Source organism: Monodon monoceros, unplaced genomic scaffold, assembly GCF_005190385.1.
Source record: "Monodon monoceros isolate NGI ecotype Baffin Bay Population unplaced genomic scaffold, NGI_Narwhal_1 Super_Scaffold_12, whole genome shotgun sequence".
Taxonomy (NCBI): domain Eukaryota; kingdom Metazoa; phylum Chordata; class Mammalia; order Artiodactyla; family Monodontidae; genus Monodon; species Monodon monoceros.
In genome coordinates this window covers 12,467,337-12,485,303 of record NW_021703768.1, presented here as the reverse complement: position 1 = coordinate 12,485,303, position 17,967 = coordinate 12,467,337, and the positions used below count along the sequence as shown (strand labels likewise).

The 17,967-nt window shown below is 38.9% G+C and overlaps 1 protein-coding gene across 1 annotated transcript in view; it reads left to right on the top strand.

Moving 5' to 3' along the window:
* DNAH5 (dynein axonemal heavy chain 5) overlaps window positions 1–17,643 on the top strand; it is a 202,723-nt gene extending 185,080 nt beyond the window's left edge. The window contains exons 73-78 of the mRNA XM_029217285.1: window positions 584–787; window positions 2,562–2,777; window positions 4,396–4,608; window positions 7,436–7,588; window positions 8,228–8,459; window positions 17,197–17,643. Coding sequence (XP_029073118.1) covers window positions 584–787; window positions 2,562–2,777; window positions 4,396–4,608; window positions 7,436–7,588; window positions 8,228–8,459; window positions 17,197–17,348 — 1,170 coding nt within the window. The 3' untranslated portion in view covers window positions 17,349–17,643. The remainder of the gene's footprint in view (window positions 1–583; window positions 788–2,561; window positions 2,778–4,395; window positions 4,609–7,435; window positions 7,589–8,227; window positions 8,460–17,196) is intronic.
* The last annotated feature ends 324 nt before the right edge of the window (window positions 17,644–17,967 follow it).

Genomic DNA, 17,967 nt, shown 5'->3' with positions numbered 1-17,967 from the left:
TGACCGCCCAGCCTTGGCGTTAATCCTGTAAGAGTGATGATTTTCTGTGCTGGCAAAGTCATTCTCTTTAAGTCATAGCAGCTTGGGTCACACTAGCCTCTTGATTTTAGGGGAAAAAAAGGAACAAATTTTGATTATGTTTTTACTTCTCAAAGACAAGTTGACATTACAAGTAAGACAACCTAACGGGGTCTGTTGGAGGGAGGGGGGAATGGGTGAAGAAGTGTGTTTTTTAAAATCCTAAAACATGAAAAATTTAGAGTCTAGATTACTTTTGGAGTGTGTGCTTTTTAAAGAACAGCCTCTATATTCTCAGAAAATAAACAATTTTTTTTCTATTGAAATCAAAGTATAGAAACATATGAATGCACCAAGAGAATCTATCTCAGGTCATGATCACGAGCTTTGAGTTACCCCTCATGTCTGCCTATTTAACCTTCTTTCTGCACTTTTCGCATTACTGAGGAGTGAATAAATGAATGAGTAAATGACATTGATGACAATGATTACATGGGTGTTACTTGGCAGGGAAAATGGGGGTGAGACAGTAGTCAGTCCACAATCATTCTATAAATTTTCCCAGGGCGTCTCCTGGACCACCGTACGCTACATGATAGGAGAGATTCAGTACGGAGGCAGAGTCACTGATGACTATGACAAGAGATTGTTGACCACACTTACTAAGGTTTGGTTCGGTGAAAATATGTTTGGACCGGATTTTAGCTTTTACCAAGGATATAATATTCCAAAGTGCAGCACGGTGGATAACTATCTTCAGTATATTCAGGTTTGTCATCTTCAGAATTTTTTGTAAAGAGCAAGTATCTATAGCAAGTTGACTTGTTTGATATTTATTTGTACTGTATGTACTTCTTTGAAAATAAATTTTAATGGTGATTCATACTGAACATGGAAGGTTCCAAGCACCATAGATGCTGTCTTCATATGTTTATATTCACCTAATGATTAAACTGTTTATATTTGTTCTGAGGGTGTGTTTTATGTGAATTCCCTTCTTTCCTCCCCTTTTAATGCCCCATGAGGAATATTATTTGGAGAGGTGATAGACTGGGCAGGTTTAGAACCAGGGAACCTACACAAATCCCCTGGAGCTCTCTACCCAAAGGCAGCCTCTAGACTCAATCTGTTCTGTTTCAATCCACTTGCATTATCCCGTGACATCTGTTCCTTAATCCTGGCCTGACGGACAGCTTATGAGTATGTTCAGGAACGCACTCTGCAGAAGAGCTTCCTCTAAGACTGGATTTCTCAGCCTCGGCTCCGTTGACATTCAGGGCTGGATACTTCCTTGAGTGGGGGACTGACCTGTATAGAATGGTTAGCAGCATCCCTCGCCTCTACCCACTAGATGTCAGTTTCACTTTCTACCCAGTTGTGACAACCTACAATGTCTCCAGACATTGCCAAATGTCCCTGGTGGGGGCAAAATCACCTCCAACTGAGAAGGCCTGCTCTAAGTAGGAATAGGATTTTGACAGGAGATTTGGGAAAAAATATGATTTGTCCTTCCAGGTAACTACATTTTCTGTCTCAGTACCTTGAATTCATTAGATCATCATTTAGCGATCTCTTTTGCCTCTAAGATTTATCTCAGGATAAACAAAGTAAAGCGCAACAGCCCGCCAAGTGCTAAATTTATCAGAATATTCAGAGGTTCCATGATATATAAGTGTGATGAGTTTATCATATATCACCACCCCTACACTTTTATTAATTCAAATCTACAAATATATTTGTCTTAACTGTACTATATGTGTCTTTAAATCATTAGCACTGAATAGGAGAATGCCTATGAAGGTATAAATTTAGGTATACCTGCACATATTTATTTACATACGCCTCATTTCACAATGAATTTGAGGTAGCTTATAAAAAGGCATTACGTAAAAAGGAATAAAATAATGGACTAGAAGGGAGGGAAACCATGAATAAAGGTAAGGATACAATTCGCACATAAAATTATACATCAAATTGTAGGTAAATCTTCTTTTTTTCAAGTAGCTGGGGGAGTATTTACCTGCTAGTTTTGCTTCTCACTTGCTGTCTGCTTTTCTCTGTAACTTTGTTGCTCTTTCAATATTTCTCGTTTTTCTAAGTCTCTGTCCTTCTCCTTGGGAAAGTACATTTCCCACCTCTGGTCTTATTGGGCCATAATTGCTAAAACTGTCATTTTTAGTAACAATTCGTTATACACCATTTATTTAAACAATTGGTTTGAATTAGACGAGACCTTCAAAAAACAAAATACCAACCCATAGTTCCCTTTCCATCTTACAAATATATTATAAAACAGGATAGTGTCTTTTTGATTGAATTTGCTTGAAGTACAGATATTAAAGAACCATGAGCCTATTATGTTGATTGTTTTTCAAGACAACTTTTGATTCTCTCCTGGAGAAATTGTTGAGGTTGCAGCCTGCCATGAATAAGACATATCATGTAAATGCTTATCCTAATAAAAACATGCTTATTTGCTAAGACAGTGTAATTTAACTGGTACTTGTGTCAGCAGCTCTGTGCTTACGGTCTGTGTTGTTCAGAGCTTGCCCACCTACGACAGCCCTGAGGTGTTCTGGCTGCACCCCAATGCCGACATCACCTACCAGAGCAAGCTGGCCAAGGACGTGCTGGACACCATTCTGGGCATCCAGCCCAAGGATAGCTCTGGTGGAGGGGATGAGACCCGAGAGGCGGTGGTGGCCCGGCTGGCTGATGACATGCTAGAGAAGCTGCCCCCAGACTATGGTCCATTTGAAGTGAGTTGACGGCATCCTGACAAAACGTCAGCTGTGGATGTGTCTGGTTGGTTGGGGGAGTGAGGACGAAGGGAGGAGGACAAAAAATAATTTTTCTGAAATTAAAAAAAATCATTTAAAAAACTTGCTTCTTGAAGAACCAGAAAAAGAAGTGTTTGAATTTATAAATGTAATCATCTCAAACGAGAAATAATAAAGAAACCTGATGAGAACGTTAATCTTCATAATTAAATTACAAGTGTGGACCGATGGGTTAGGATTGCTTTTCTAAAACGTTCCCTGGAGGCACTTCACACTGTCATTTGTTCAGAGGAAAAAAAATGTATTCTTAGAGTAAAGCATTGATTATTTAGAAAAATGTTGTGTAATTCAGGCCTTCTTAATCTCAGGGAGTCTATAGTTATATCGTTAACTCCGCAGCGTCTTCATCTCATGGGTTTGGAAAATTGATTTGTCTTTTTAATACGCAAGTAACTTCTAAGCAAAATTGATGATTGTGAAAGTTAATTTTTTTTGACATTTTAGCAATTATTGTGAAAAGATTTACCCTGATAACATGTTTAAGTCTTTGAGAAAAGCAAAAGTAAGTGGCTTACTTTCCATGCAGTTTTGTTTTTTTTTTTTTTTGGCTGTACCGCATGGCATGCGGGATCTTAGTTCCCCAGCCAGGGATTGAACCCATGCCCTCTGCAGTGGAAGCACTGAGTCTTAACCACTGGACCACCAGGGAAGTCCCATCCATGTAGTCTTAAGAGATGACCTGGACTAACCTTGTGACACTTTTGTCACAAGACCACCGTGTTTCTTTATATATTGCCCTTTCCACCTGGTTTTCAGAAGGAAGTCTGCAGCATTTTGTTACTTGAGCATCCTATTATTTTCCATGAAGCAGGCCATTTTGGGTGCTAGTACTACAGTCTGAACTCAAGGAACTGTCACCAAGGGACTCATTTCCCTTGGAAGAATCTCTGATCACTTGCTCGGAAAAAATCAATACTGCTACCAGCTTTCGTAAGCACCTTTCATTATAGTATCAGGAAAGCGGTCATTCATGTCTAACAGTGGTTGAAATATTTATAAAGCAATAAAAATGCCTTAAAAATATAATAATAATTACATCTGATCCACAAAAGACTCTGAATAAATACTTGTAAGACAGAAATGAATGGGTGGGTGGATGGATAGATGCTTTGATGGAAAAAAACAGAAAGCTTTTAAAACAGAAGTCTCATTTTTTGAGGCAGCCTTAAGAACTGTTGTGTATGTGTACACATCTGCTTGTGTGTGTCCATGTGTGTATTCGCAAGTCTTGGAGTGGCAGTAGTGAATATTTCCCAATAAGTGCAGTTGCTGTTTGGAAGGCTACATGTTTGTGGACATAGATTGTATATTCTGTGAATTTATGGAGGCCTGTCTTCTCCCACATGGGATGAAAAATCAGCTGGTCATTTAACAGACGTTTCTTCTTTATTTCTTCTTTGTTTTCTGGCAGTGGAAAAAAAAAAGCTTACTGTTTATGGAACTGTAAAATCTGGGGACCTTTCAGAAGCCCTAGGGTACCAGTTACATAATGTTAGTAGCTGTCCACTTTTTCACGTGCTGGGTGTCTCCATGGCAGGTAAAGGAGAGGCTGCAAAAGATGGGGCCATTCCAGCCGATGAACATTTTCCTCAGGCAGGAGATAGACAGAATGCAAAGGGTACTCACCCTAGTCCGAAGCACCCTGACCGAGCTAAAACTTGCCATTGATGGCACCATCATCATGAGTGAAAATCTACAAGACGCACTGAATTGCATGTTTGATGCCAGAATTCCTGCTCGGTGGAAAAAAGTACGTTTAACTCAGCTCTTATTCTGCCTAATCACTTTATTGTTGTGAATAGTTGTAATTGGCCAGTGAAAAGCATGTAAGAATAATGTACTTAAGAGCGTTCTTTTGCTTAGGGACTAATCTCCTTAGAGCCCTGTATTTTTGGGTTGTGGGTAGGGAAGGAAATAATTTAGCATCTCCCACATCTCAGGTTCTCTGCTAGGCAATTTATATGCACTGTTTCATTTAAATCTTGCAATTTATTACCCTTAGTTTACAGATGAGGAACTTGAGGTTGGGGGGAGTGTTAAATCTTTTCCCAGATCACACACCTTAGAAGTCTAAGAATCAGAATGTAAACCCAAGCTCATGGATTTCAAAGCTCGTGATGTTAGTCTTATAGAAGGGAATGTTCCTAGACACACGCAGGTATCAAAAGTCACACCAAAGAGACACATTTTTCCTTGCTTCGTCTGTAAATATGTGAGTATGTATCTCTCAAGATAACAAGATAATAATTTAACAGTATGCTTATTGATTATGTATTGTTAATTGTGCTAAATGACAGGTGTGGGTTTTTTAAATTTTATTGAAGTATCGTTGGTTTGCAATGTTGTGTTCATTTCTGTTGCACAGCAAAGTGACTCAGTTATACATTATATTCTGTTTCATATTCTTTTCCATGATGGTTTATCACAATCTACTGAATATAGTTCCCTGTGCTCTACAGTAGGACCTTGTTGTTTATCCATTCTATATATAATAGTTTGCATCTGCTAATCCCAAACTCCCAATCCTTCCCTCCCAGCCCCTCTCCCTTGGCAACTGCATGTCTCTTCTCTACGTCTGTGAATCTGTTTCTGTTTCATAGGTATGTTTGTTTGTGTCATATTTTAGATTCAACATATAAGTGATATATGTTATTTGTCTTTCTCTTTCTGGCTTATTTGGCTTCATATGATAATCTCTAGGTCCATCCATGTTGCTGCAAGTGGCATTATTTCATCCTTTTTAATGGCTGAGTAATATTCCATTATATATATGCACCAAGATGTGGGTTTTTTTTAAAAAAAATCTTTCCCATTATGGTTTATTACAGGATATTGAATACAGTTCCCTGTGCTATACAGTAGGACCTGTTGTTTTTCCATTCTACATATAACAGTTTGTACGGCGGATGTGGTTTTAAGAAATTTTTGTTTTACTTGGAAGAGTAAAATGAGTACCTGAGTGTCTCTGTAGAGGCGTTTGCTGATCATGGCTCTGAAGATGCTGAGGTTCCAGGGGAAGGACTTGGGAGGCAGGAGGGTGGGGTTATCCAGGGAGGACAACTTATAGAGACGATATTGGGTCCTGGGGTGATTGGAACCTTCTGGAGGATACTCAGGTAAATGGGATGGTGAGACAGGATGGGGTTAGAACTGAGAGTCTCTCAGAAGAGATTCACTTAGTGCTGAGGCTCTGATATCTCACCCAGGGCTTTGGCAGATTCCAAGGCAGTGGGTCCCAAAGGCAGTATATGGTAACTGGGGAGTGTTCTACTGTCTTCTCCACCTTATTTGGTGAACCACCATCCATCCCTCTAGTCATGCAGCCTAGAAACTCAGAATCAGCTTTGACCAGACTCCTTTCTCTCCTCACCTTCAAAAAATTCATTGCCAAGGCCAGAGAGTTTTCTATATGAATTCACTCTTCTCATTGCCAATGACAGAGGAAGAACCTCTGCGGTCACTGGCCCTTGCAGGCTCATTTTCTACTAAACAGCTCACCCAGCTTGGTCAGCACCTGTAGGCTGTGGAACAGGGATCCTTGCCTGGAGACATCCCCTTATTAATGAGTCCCTGTGCCCTCAGATCAAATGTCATATAAACACACCTCTTTCAGTTAACACATCTATAAAGATGTGATAGAATGAGTTACCTCATTTTTAAATTGAAATCATTTTATACAGGTTTTTATTCTACTTATTATCAGTCTTTGGGAATCTCACTGTCTCTTGAAAAATAGGCATATCAATTCTTGAGATATTTGAAATTCAAGTAGTTTATCTATCCAGGTTGATCACTACATTTATTCACACATAAAATATTGCAGTCACAGTAAAATGTTATAAAATATGATTTGGAGATACCTTCTAGTGTGGCTGCTGATAACGTTAATGACATTTCCATGCCAACTGTAGTAATAGGAGTTCCACACGTGAATTCAGGCAGAACGTTACAGGCAATGAATGCAATTAATTTGTGGTAAAGAGACCTGTGTTTCCATTTCTACCCCTTCATCAGAGGAAATAAAAGTGCAGTCTAAGGGACAAAAACTTCAGAGAATAACTGTTGTTTGCCTCATAAAAAATGATAAGTGGAGAAAGGCTTCTATGACTTATCATTCCCAAAATACGTTTTAAAGTGCTGATAAGGCCATGAGCACATTTATATAAATAGAAATCTTATTTTATAATGTGTCTACTGAAAATGTAGCCTAAGGAAAAATGGTTGAAACCTGTTAAATTTAATTCAATTAATTGTTTTAATTGCTTTATGGCAAAATTGGTCATGACTATATTTGTATGTGGAAGGAGATTCTACTGAAAACAGATGTCTTGAACAGTGTACTGAACTGGATTGATCTGAAATCCATGTGATGACTAGCTGATTCTATCATATATCATTAAGGAGGAAGAATAATTTGAAAACTTAAATGTCATAACCCATGGAAAATTTATGTCTTAGGGACTTCTAAATTCTAAGAGTGAAATTGTTATTTCACCACTGTTTTCTTCTGTGAACGTAGCCAGTTGCACGGCAGAATTAAACCTGTATTAATTCATGGTTTAACGTATGCATTTCAGGAATCTTGGGTTTCAAGTACGTTGGGTTTCTGGTTTACTGAGCTTATTGAAAGAAACTGCCAGTTTACCTCTTGGGTTTTCAATGACCGGCCCCACTGCTTCTGGATGACAGGCTTTTTTAACCCCCAAGGATTTTTAACTGCAATGCGACAGGTAATTGCTCTGATTTTCACTTGTTGTGTTATTATAATTTTCCTCTACCAGGCTTTCTTCTTTCATTATAGTTTTAAAGAGTAGAATAAGACAGAGAATGATTGCCTCTTTTTGACAACAGCAGTTACTTTGTCCTGAACATAAATCCCGCTTGTTCTCAGCCTGCTAGCTGGGATTTCAAAATATTTGTTATTGTTATATTTGATTTGATTTGATATTTCTTTTAAAGTACAAGGGGTTAAGTTAGGACATGGGTATTGCTTATAAGAGTATCTTTTTTTTTTTTTTTTGCGGTACGCGGGCCTCTCACCACTGTGGCCTCTCCCGCTGCGGAGCACAGGCACCGGACGCACAGGCTCAGCGGCCATGGCTCACGGGCCTAGCCGCTCCGCCGCATGTGGGATCTTCCTGGACCGGGACACGAACCCGTGTCCCCTGAATCAGCAGGTGGACTGTCAACCACTGCGCCACCAGGGAAGCCCTAAGAGAATCTTTTAAAACTCTTTAAATACTATCCTACCTTCTTTGAATCTGGATAATTTGGGGCTACACTGTCATCACGATGATGCTCTTTATATTAAGACAAACCTCTAGCTGCTGATTTCATTCATCCTTTGCTTTTGCTCTTGCCCTGAGTAGGAAATAACTCGGGCCAATGAAGGTTGGGCTCTGGACAATATGGTGCTCTGCAACGAAGTCACCAAGTGGATGAAGGATGACATTTCTGCCCCTCCCACAGAGGGCATCTACGTCTACGGCTTGTATCTTGAAGGTGCTGGCTGGGACAAGAGGAACATGAAACTCATTGAGTCCAAACCGAAAGTGCTCTTTGAGTTAATGCCTGTGATAAGAATTTATGCCGAAAACAACAGTAAGTTGTCTTGCGCATTGAGGGATGGTTGGTATTATTAGGTTGGATGATGTTATAAACACAGGATATCGTCATTTTTGTTATCATGGGATAGGGATTATACTATGTTATCAAGTGGCTTCACATTCACACCTGTGTTTAATGAGTACTGACTGACTGCTGGACTCTTTCTTGAGTGCTCCTGGGAGGCAATGGTTCTAGATAGTTCTTGCCTATCTAATAAAGCAGATAAAATAGCATTAGCTAATGAGATAAGAAACAGGTGTTTGGAATAGTAAATAAGTGGTGAGAAAGGAGGGTGAGATAACAGTGGGATGAAATAGTTAGGGGCTGGATCTTAGGGGCGGTTGGGCCTGGATGGGCTTGGAAGGATAGATGGGGCTTGGATGATGAGGTAAGTAGTGGAAAGAAGGCTTTCCAGGCAGGACTGCACAGGGCTACGGGAGGTGGTGTCTCCACCAGCTTGGAGATTTAAGGCAGGTTGTGAAATCCAGTTTGAATTCAGGGACATTCAACTTAATCCAGTAGCTAAGGGTAAAACGCTGGGTTCACATATCAGCCTATGAATGTGATAACACTTCTATGAAACACACATGTCAAAGAAGAATTCTTTGACAAAGTTATCAAAGCTCTGTTTGACAAGGCTAAAAACACCTAAACTATTTTCCATTGTTGGCTTGATGTGTTCTAGAGGTTTTTGTTGTTGCATTTCACTCAGCTAACTTCTTCTCAGCAGTAACCACCGTTCACCATATGAGGAGATTCCCTGTTCTTTTTATTTAAAAAAAAACATTTTTCCTTTTTAAATAAAAATTGCATATATTTAAGGTGTGTAACATGATGATTTGATATACATATACATAGTGAGATGATCACTATTAAGCCATAAACTCAAGAGATAGCCAGGATAGTGGATCCCAAGGAGGTACTAATTTTACAACAGAAGCACAAAAGATTTTTCTTTAAACAAGCAAGGGATAAAACAATCTCTCTTTAAAAGAGACCTTTTAGTACCTCCATCCTTTAGATAAGTACCACATTTGTAAATATATGTCAAGGGAAGAGAGTGTATAAACTTTGAGTATTTTTTAGGCAAATATTGATGTTTGCTGCATGACTAATTATACCAGCCACAAGCTTACCTGCAAGAGACAAAAAGATAATTACGAATCAGATCACACCCACAAGGGACTCACAGTCTGGTGAGGGAGACTGATAAGTAAATAAATAATTTAAGTAGAATTTGACACATGTTATGATAGAGATGCTGTCAGGATGGTCAGGGAATCTAGAAGTAGAACATAACTAGGCCTGGAAGGTTGGTGGAGACTGCTTCTGAGATGAGTTTTGGAGGATAAGGGTGAGCATGAGAGGGCATTAGAGTTAGACTTTTCTTCGCAGAGGGAAAGAGCTTTGGCTTACTGGGTCATCCATTTAATATTTATCTGGTGTCAACCATCTGACACACACTACTGTATTGCTGGGGATGCAACAATGAGAAAAGGCCAAGCAGAATCCCCATTTGCAAGGAGCTCAGTCTCAAAGAGGGAAGGTAGCTGAAAAAAGAAGCAAATGTAGTCAATCCTTGTTACGCAAGGATTCTGTATGATTTTGCCTACACTCTAAAATTTATTTGTGACCCCAATGTCAATGCTTGTGGCACTAGGACATGTACAAAGCAGTGAAACATTTGAGTTTCCTGACATGAGTGTTCCTAGTTGAGCTTGAACAAGCCTGTGCTCTACTTCTTGTTCCAGCTCAGACCGTAAACAAGTGTCCTTTCCATGGTCTATTTTGTGCTATGTTTTTCACATTTTTCTACTTTTCATTGTTGAAAATGGCCCCAGTGTGCAGTGCTGAAGTGTTGTCTAGTGTCCCTGAGTGCAAGAAGGCGGTGATGTGCCTTATGGAGAAAACATGTGTGTTAGACATGTTCTGATCAGGCATGAGTCATAGTGCTGTTGACCTTGAGTTCAATGTGAATGAATCAACAGTGTATATTAATAAGGTGACTTTAAACAGAAACACACATAAAACGAGGTTACGTATTGATGGGCTGATGGAAATGCTGTGACCAGAGGCTTGCAGGACCCTGACCCTGTATTTCCCCGAGCGGCCATCGGTAATTCAGACTCCGTGAGATTTTAGATTCGTAAGTCCCAGGAATAACGAGGATCAAGTGTAAATGAACATACCACTTTCAGATAGTTCTTGTTTCTGTAAAGAACACATACACACGGTGTGTCAGGGAGTGAGAGAATTCAGGGGTTCAGGGAAGGCTTTGCTGAGGAGAGAACATTGAACATTGGACTAGTATCCATGGGGCAAAGGCAAGAGTGCAGAGGCAAGAGGTAGCAACGAATGTGCTGTGTTTGAGGAACAGAAAGACGGTGTGTGAAGGAAGGGGAGCCCATGAGGAGAGCTGAGCATCAGAAGAGAGACGTAGGGTACTCAGTATGCCTCCTGGTACAGGGTGTCGCTCATTATGCCCTCGCTGCATCTGAAATTATCCATGTGTCTGCCTGGGCTTCAGCAAACACACTGCCTGTGGCTTCATGTTCATTAATCCTTACGGTTGTGTGACGTCCCAGGACAGTGATTATTTTATAGAAATAATAATCAATTACAGTCGTGTGAAGTCCCAGGACAGTGATTATTTTATAGAAATAATAATCAATTACAGTCATGTGAAGTCCCAGGACAGTGATTATTTTATAGAAATAATAATCAAATGTTCTTTTAGCCAAAATTAATATTTTGGAAATTTTGTTGCATCTAGTCAACATTGTTGGAAAAATGTTTCCCTTATAAAGTGAAAGAAAAATCTTTCTCACATTCAGTTAGGTGTTACTTTATTTCTTGTGACTAAATTGTAAAAATCCATTGCCACATGACATTGAACATCACAGCAGCGTAGTAATAAAGCAATACATTTATAATACAGGCAGTCCTTTATGATTTAAGAATACGTTGGTATGAAAGAATTGTACTCACGCTGCTGGGCTTTCGTCTGCGGTGATGCTCGTTAGCTGTAGGGTTAGGGAGGAAATAAAAATAAGCAAAGGAAAAAGTGACTCACTAATTTCAAAGTACTAAGAAAAAAGTAATGGAAAACTATAATTCTTTATTCTTTTTTTGGCTTCAGTAGAAGTTGGTGGAAACTTTTTGCCAAATAGCTTTGTGGTTGAAGAGGTGTTTTGTTCGTGATAGAAAACTAACATTCCATTGCTCTTTTCCTACTGTAAATCTAATTTTCAGTCCATTTTGATGACTAAATAGGGCTCTAATTGAGCTAAAGAGGTTTAACATCATTAATGGCTAGAGGATACTCCAAAAGTGTAGTGTTTTAAAATTAAAATTCTTGTAATGGATTGTTTTTTATGTTAATAGGAAGGGCAATTTCAGTTTAAATAATTCACCATTGAATTTTACATATAGGACTGGTTTATTTGTTTTTAAAAGGAAGTCTAGATATTTATTTCAAAGCTAAAAATTGAGTTTATCAATATATCAAAATTGAGCTATATATTGAGCTATATCCCCAAATGTTTGTTTTATTTATATTTCTTGTCACGGGAGAGTCACCCAAATAGTACTAAATACTCTAAGAGAGTAAAGCCACCCGTACCCACTCTAGATCCTCTGTTCTCAAAGGAAGTTGAAAAGAGGCAGCTACAGGAAATATGTGTCTGCTATAGAGAGAGAGTGATGCTTCTAATAACTTCGGTGCTGAAGCCCATGTGATGGGAAAGCAGTGGTTAGAATTTTGGGTGAACAAAGCAAGACTTACATGTATCTCTTGTCACTAAGTAAGATGTGAAGAATCTCAGGGTCCCTGCAGCTAATGAGACTATTTCCTGCTAGAGGAACAGTGTTTTTAAGAATGCCCTGGGACCCACCCTGATCCAACACCGTGCTGTTGTGGGCCGGGGGTGGGAATAGCCCCGTGCAGCGACCCAGAGCTGGAGACCTCCTAACTCCTGAGCCCCGCAACGTTTAATCCACTTTCAGTTTGTAAACCTGAACTCTGTTAAAGTCATGGGGAACCTGAGACTGGGGAATTTGTTTTAGTGAAAAGGTAAGTGTATATGTGCATGTGTGTGTGTGTGTGTGTGTGTGTGTGTGTGTTTGTGTGTGTGTACAGGGAGAGAGGGGAGAAATCGAACACATCTCGGGCATCTACTGCATTGCAAACACTATACTATGCTAGGCATTCACATATATTGACTTATTTAGTCTTTACAACAACTCTGTAAGATGTATCGTGACGATTTTGCAGATGGGGAAATGAAGGTTTAGAGATATTAGGTAATTTGCCTATGATTCCTGGCTACCAAAGCTGCTATCAGAATCACATTTGTCTGTTGTGGGATGAATGCAAATCTCTGGGAATTCTTGTGGTAGTGTTCTACTCAAGACTCTGCATTTAGGGATGAAGCTTGAAAATAAAGGCTAAATTGGAAATGAGGACAGTTTCCTTGCATTTTGAAGTCATGTATTAATATTTCTCAGGTACCTGGTGAAGTAGACACAGTAAAGCCCTCTGCCCTATGCAGATGAGAGCTGTCACCCCCTGCGGCTCCTCTCCCCATGCTGAAGGTCACCTCCCTGCCCCATAGTGGGGCACATGTCCTCAGGTAAAAGGCAGTGAGCCAGGAGCCAGGATATTTGGGGTGCTTTCATGGCTTTATCACCTTAGCAGTTAGTCATGTAGCTTTGGAGGAGTCTCAGCTATGCCACAAGTTGAAGTCAGGTATCTAGTTATCTCTGTTCCACATTTACATATTTCTGCAAAGATATGGAGACACATACACATAGTACGTCACACTATTGCTGAGATTAAGAGCTTAGGCTCTGGATCCATTCTGGCCAGGTTTGACTCATCACCTACAGCTCTGCAACCTTGGATAAGTAACTCACCTCCTTATGTTCTTCCAGTTTTCTCATCTGTAAAATGGATTTAATCATGGTACCCATCTCATTGGGTTGGTGAGAGAATTAAACTGACAATGTCCAGCACATAATTAGCATACAATAGATAACAATAAAATATTTATTATTATTAATATGATAACTCTCATGCTTGTTGAAGGATTAAAAGAAATAACACATGGAAGAGTGCACTGTTTAATAACCTAAATGTTATTAACAAAAGAGGGACTAAATAAAGGAATGACATAAGGAATCTCTACGTAGATTATTTTGGATATTAGAAGGAATATATGATGTAATGATATACTTACATTTGGATGAAAAATGTAGGCTAGAGAGGGAAGTTATAGAGCTAGAAAATGAAATTTCCTCAAGGCGTTTTATTAAAACCTTTAGCATACTAAAGCACATAGCTCGCCGGTTTAGATACCCTCTTCTCTCTTCTCCTTCTGGAGCCCCAAGGCTTTAAACATATTTAGCTAATTTGTTCTACCTACTTAGCATGTTTATTTTTGTCTTCAAAGTTATTTGTCTAACCAGAGGTAACGGTTTCAAATCATCTCTTTATGTGCTTGTTTAGCATCTGTCAGCACTTTTGCCATGAAATTATATTTTCAGTGGTTTCTAATCCTGCTGCAGAAGGTTGCTGCATGCTGTGACTTGGTGTGGGCTCCTTCCCTTCTGAAGCAATTAAAAATAAATAAAATTGGATAAATATTTCAGAGAATTGCTTTTTTTTTTTACTGCTTCTTGAAAAGAATGCTATTTTTTCCAATTCTGTTTTTCTTTTGGGATTAAAACCCAAGTAATCGAATACTTCCCAAGGTGCAATTATAATTGTCACTTGATTCAAATGTAAAACTCCAAGGGCTTATGTCAAGATTTATAAAATGATTGTTGGTCAAGTGTGCATCAAGAAGAACGATTAGTTAAATATTTGTTATATGTTCAGATCTTAGGATTAAAGGGTTTAAATATATCAGTGTAGTTAGCATTAACTGCACTCCTCAAATTCACTGTCATTCATTTATTTAATCAGATTTTTTGTATGTTTGCCTAATTATTATCACTAATGACATTCTCATGGTAATTAAAAATTAGCAACTAGACTTAAAATTAGCTGTTACATTAATTTAGATGGTTTCTAATAATTAATTTCATGGGATTAAGCAAATACATAATTTTAAAGTACTGTAAAATATCTGTGACTTTGTTTTATTTATTTTTAAATTTTTTCAGATCATCCTTATTATATCTTTTATTAAAGTTTTAAATTATTTTCTATACAGATCACTTGGTTAATTCCCTGATACTTTATGGTTTTGTCAAAATTAAAAAACTGTATCCTATTTTTTTTTTTTTTTGCAGTACGCGGGCCTCGCACTGTTGTGGCCTCTCCAGTTGCGGAGCACAGGCTTCGGACACGCAGGCTCAGCGGCCATGGCTCACGGGCCCAGCCGCTCCGCGGCATGTGGGATCTTCCCGGACCGGGGCACGAACCTGCGTCCCCTGCCTCGGCAGGCGGACTCTCAAACACTGTGCCACCAGGGAAGCCCTGTATCCTATTTTTTATTAAAACTTTTAGTTGGCAGTTGCCAGCACAGGTTGATCTTGAATCCAGCAAGATCCTTACTAATTGGTGAAGATTCTTAATTGTTCTAAAAGTTTGTTGATTTTGTTTTTCTATTATGATAGTTGATTCTCTGCTCTTCTAATTCTTACCAATTTTATTTATTTTTCTCTTCTTAATGTTCTTGATCAAAATTGTTTCTGAGCCTCAAGAAAATCCATGTAAAATTTCTCTAAGTATATTATATGCTATAGATTTTAATATTATAACCTTTACTAAGTTTAGGAAGTTCCTTTTTATTCCTGGTTTGCTCAGAATTTTTAATTATAAATTGTACTGAACTTTATTAAACGATTTTTTCTACATTGAGATAATCATATCTCCTATCTTAGTTGTGTAATGTGGTGAATTACATGGGTAGATTTTCTGACATTGAGCCATCTTTGTTTTGTTTTTAATATTTAAATATTGTTTTCTTTATTTTTTTAAAATTAAATTTATTTATTATACAGCAGGTTCTTATTAGTTATCTATTTTATACATATTAGTGTATATATGTCATGACTATGTTTTAGAACAGCATTTCTCAACCTTTGTATTATTGACATTTTTGGTCCAGATAACTCTTGTTGTGAGGGGCTGTCTTGTGCATTATAGGGTGTTAGCAGCATTCCTGGCCTCGACCTACTTGCTGCCAGTAGCACTTTCCCAGTTGTGATAACTAAAAATGTCTCTAGATATTGGCAAATGTCCCCTGTTAAAAATTACACCTGGTGAAGAATTACAGTTTTAGCTTATTTTATATTGAAACTTTTGTATAATATTATCATATTCACATGTTTAACTTCTTCCAATAAAATTAATTAAATTTAGTGGAGGTATAAAAACACATGGCACAGTAGGCTGAAGGTTTTCTTGGGTCAAAAAATGAGACTTTAATTTCTGATAGTGCTTTACTTTTTTGATGTGTTAGGAAAAGCTAAATTATTGAGTAAGTTAGTTTGGGGAAATAAATGCAGTATCATTAATATATTAATATTGCATTTTGAAAGTTACATGTTTGTTACACTAATTCACCAAAGCAAAGTTATCCTCTTAGTTAAGTATGTTTTCATCTCAATAATTATGTGAGGGTCATTTATAATATTGGCCTTCCAGAGAAGTACACGGATGAGTGCAGACACAACTTTCGTCCTGAAATAATTTATAGTCTGGGAGAGAAGAGGAAATAATATACTGCTTCCCGAGATGGGTGTTACAAGATGTGCAAATAAACTACTGTAGGTAGAGTGGATTTAACAAGAAGCAGGTGAAGCTTAAACTCCAAGGCTGCTCAGTGCAGAGGCTCCTTCCAAAGCTTAATTTTATATTTGCAAATTGTACTTTTTTTTCTTAAAAGAAGCCCCTCCCCCAAACTGTGTAAGTTTGAGGCCCCGCAAGACCTGCATCAGTCCTTAATATGGGGATGCCAAGGCTGGACAGAATGCATAAAAGAAGACCTTTGAAGAAGGGACACACAGATTGTCTTTCATTGCATATGTGATTTTGGAGACTCCATCTGTTCATGTACTCCAAAAAGGTAGATTGAATCTTAGAGAGCTGAACGGTGGCATGGTTCTCTGCTTCCCTGCCATTTTTATGTCTCTACGCACATGGAGAACTCACAACACCTGGTTGGGGTAGGGAACATTCTCTGTCCTGTGATTTCAAATGTGGTTGGACTATGGCACAGAGGGTTGAAGATGGGATTTTGTGATAATAATAGTGAAATAATAGTGAGCATTGGTGCTGGATGTCAGATTAAAAGACAAAGGCAAGTCACAAGGGAAATATAGAGAGGGTGTGTGGGCACAAGATTTGGTGGGGAAGAAGTACAGGGGACAGGGTGGAGGAGAAGTGTTGAATTGACAGGTGGAAAGGAGAGGGAGGGAGCAATGGGGGGTTCACGGTCATGTCACATGGGCAGGGGTTAATGTCAAGGACATGTGACAAGGGGTGAGTGGGGTAAATGTGAGGACGTCTGGGTGTCTTGTCACACCCACTGGAAACCTGTGGTAGCCTCTCCTTCGCATCTAGGGATTATCTGACCTCAGGAAGAATTTCCCTCGTTCTACTAAACCCATCTCTCTTTGGAATGACCTTCAGAGTGCACAGAGTTGGCTCTGCGTTCTGTTTGGGCTTGGGGCTGCTTAAGTTAGAAATTCACCAAGGTTTTTTTTATGAATTTTTTTGTAGCTGTAAGAGACCCTCGGTTGTACTCCTGTCCCATCTACAAGAAGCCAGTCCGAACAGATCTGAACTACATCGCTGCTGTGGACCTCAGGACGGCTCAGGCCCCCGAACACTGGGTGCTCCGTGGGGTCGCCCTTCTCTGTGATGTCAAGTAACATGGGGCATGTCTCTCACCCAATAAATGCAGGATCTGAAGTATCATAACCCTTTTCTTCTGTGTGGACAGTGTGTAAATCAGGTTGGTCATGCAATGAGAGCTGTATCAGTGTTCCGTACTCTAGCTGGATGCTTGATTACATTTAGCCTGTTTAATCGTTCATGACCAATCACTGTGTTTTTCTGAAAAGTTATTTGGTGATTTAAAAGTAAAATTTACAACTTTCTAATGAAGTGCGGCCCTCAAATCCACAATAATACATTTTCTTCTTCCTTCAACTCCAAGGACTGACTAGGCTAAACAGATGGTATTTCCCTTGAAGGGATTATTCTTCTGTTAATGTGGTGGTTCTAGTGACAGCCCAATTCTCTAAGGTATCATGACAAGTTTGTGCTGATTCTGCTTCTGTTGCCTTTTGCATTTAGGTCAGGTAAGAGATTTGTTTTCATGGCTCAAGTAGCCAATTAGATAGACCTTTTAAAAAAATGGAAGGAAATAGAAGGGTGGGTTAAGAATGTGAATAGATGAATAGACAATTCAGGTAATCCTACAGAATAAACATTTAGAATAACATTCAACCCCACTGGTAGTTATTAATGAGATACTAACTGATATTT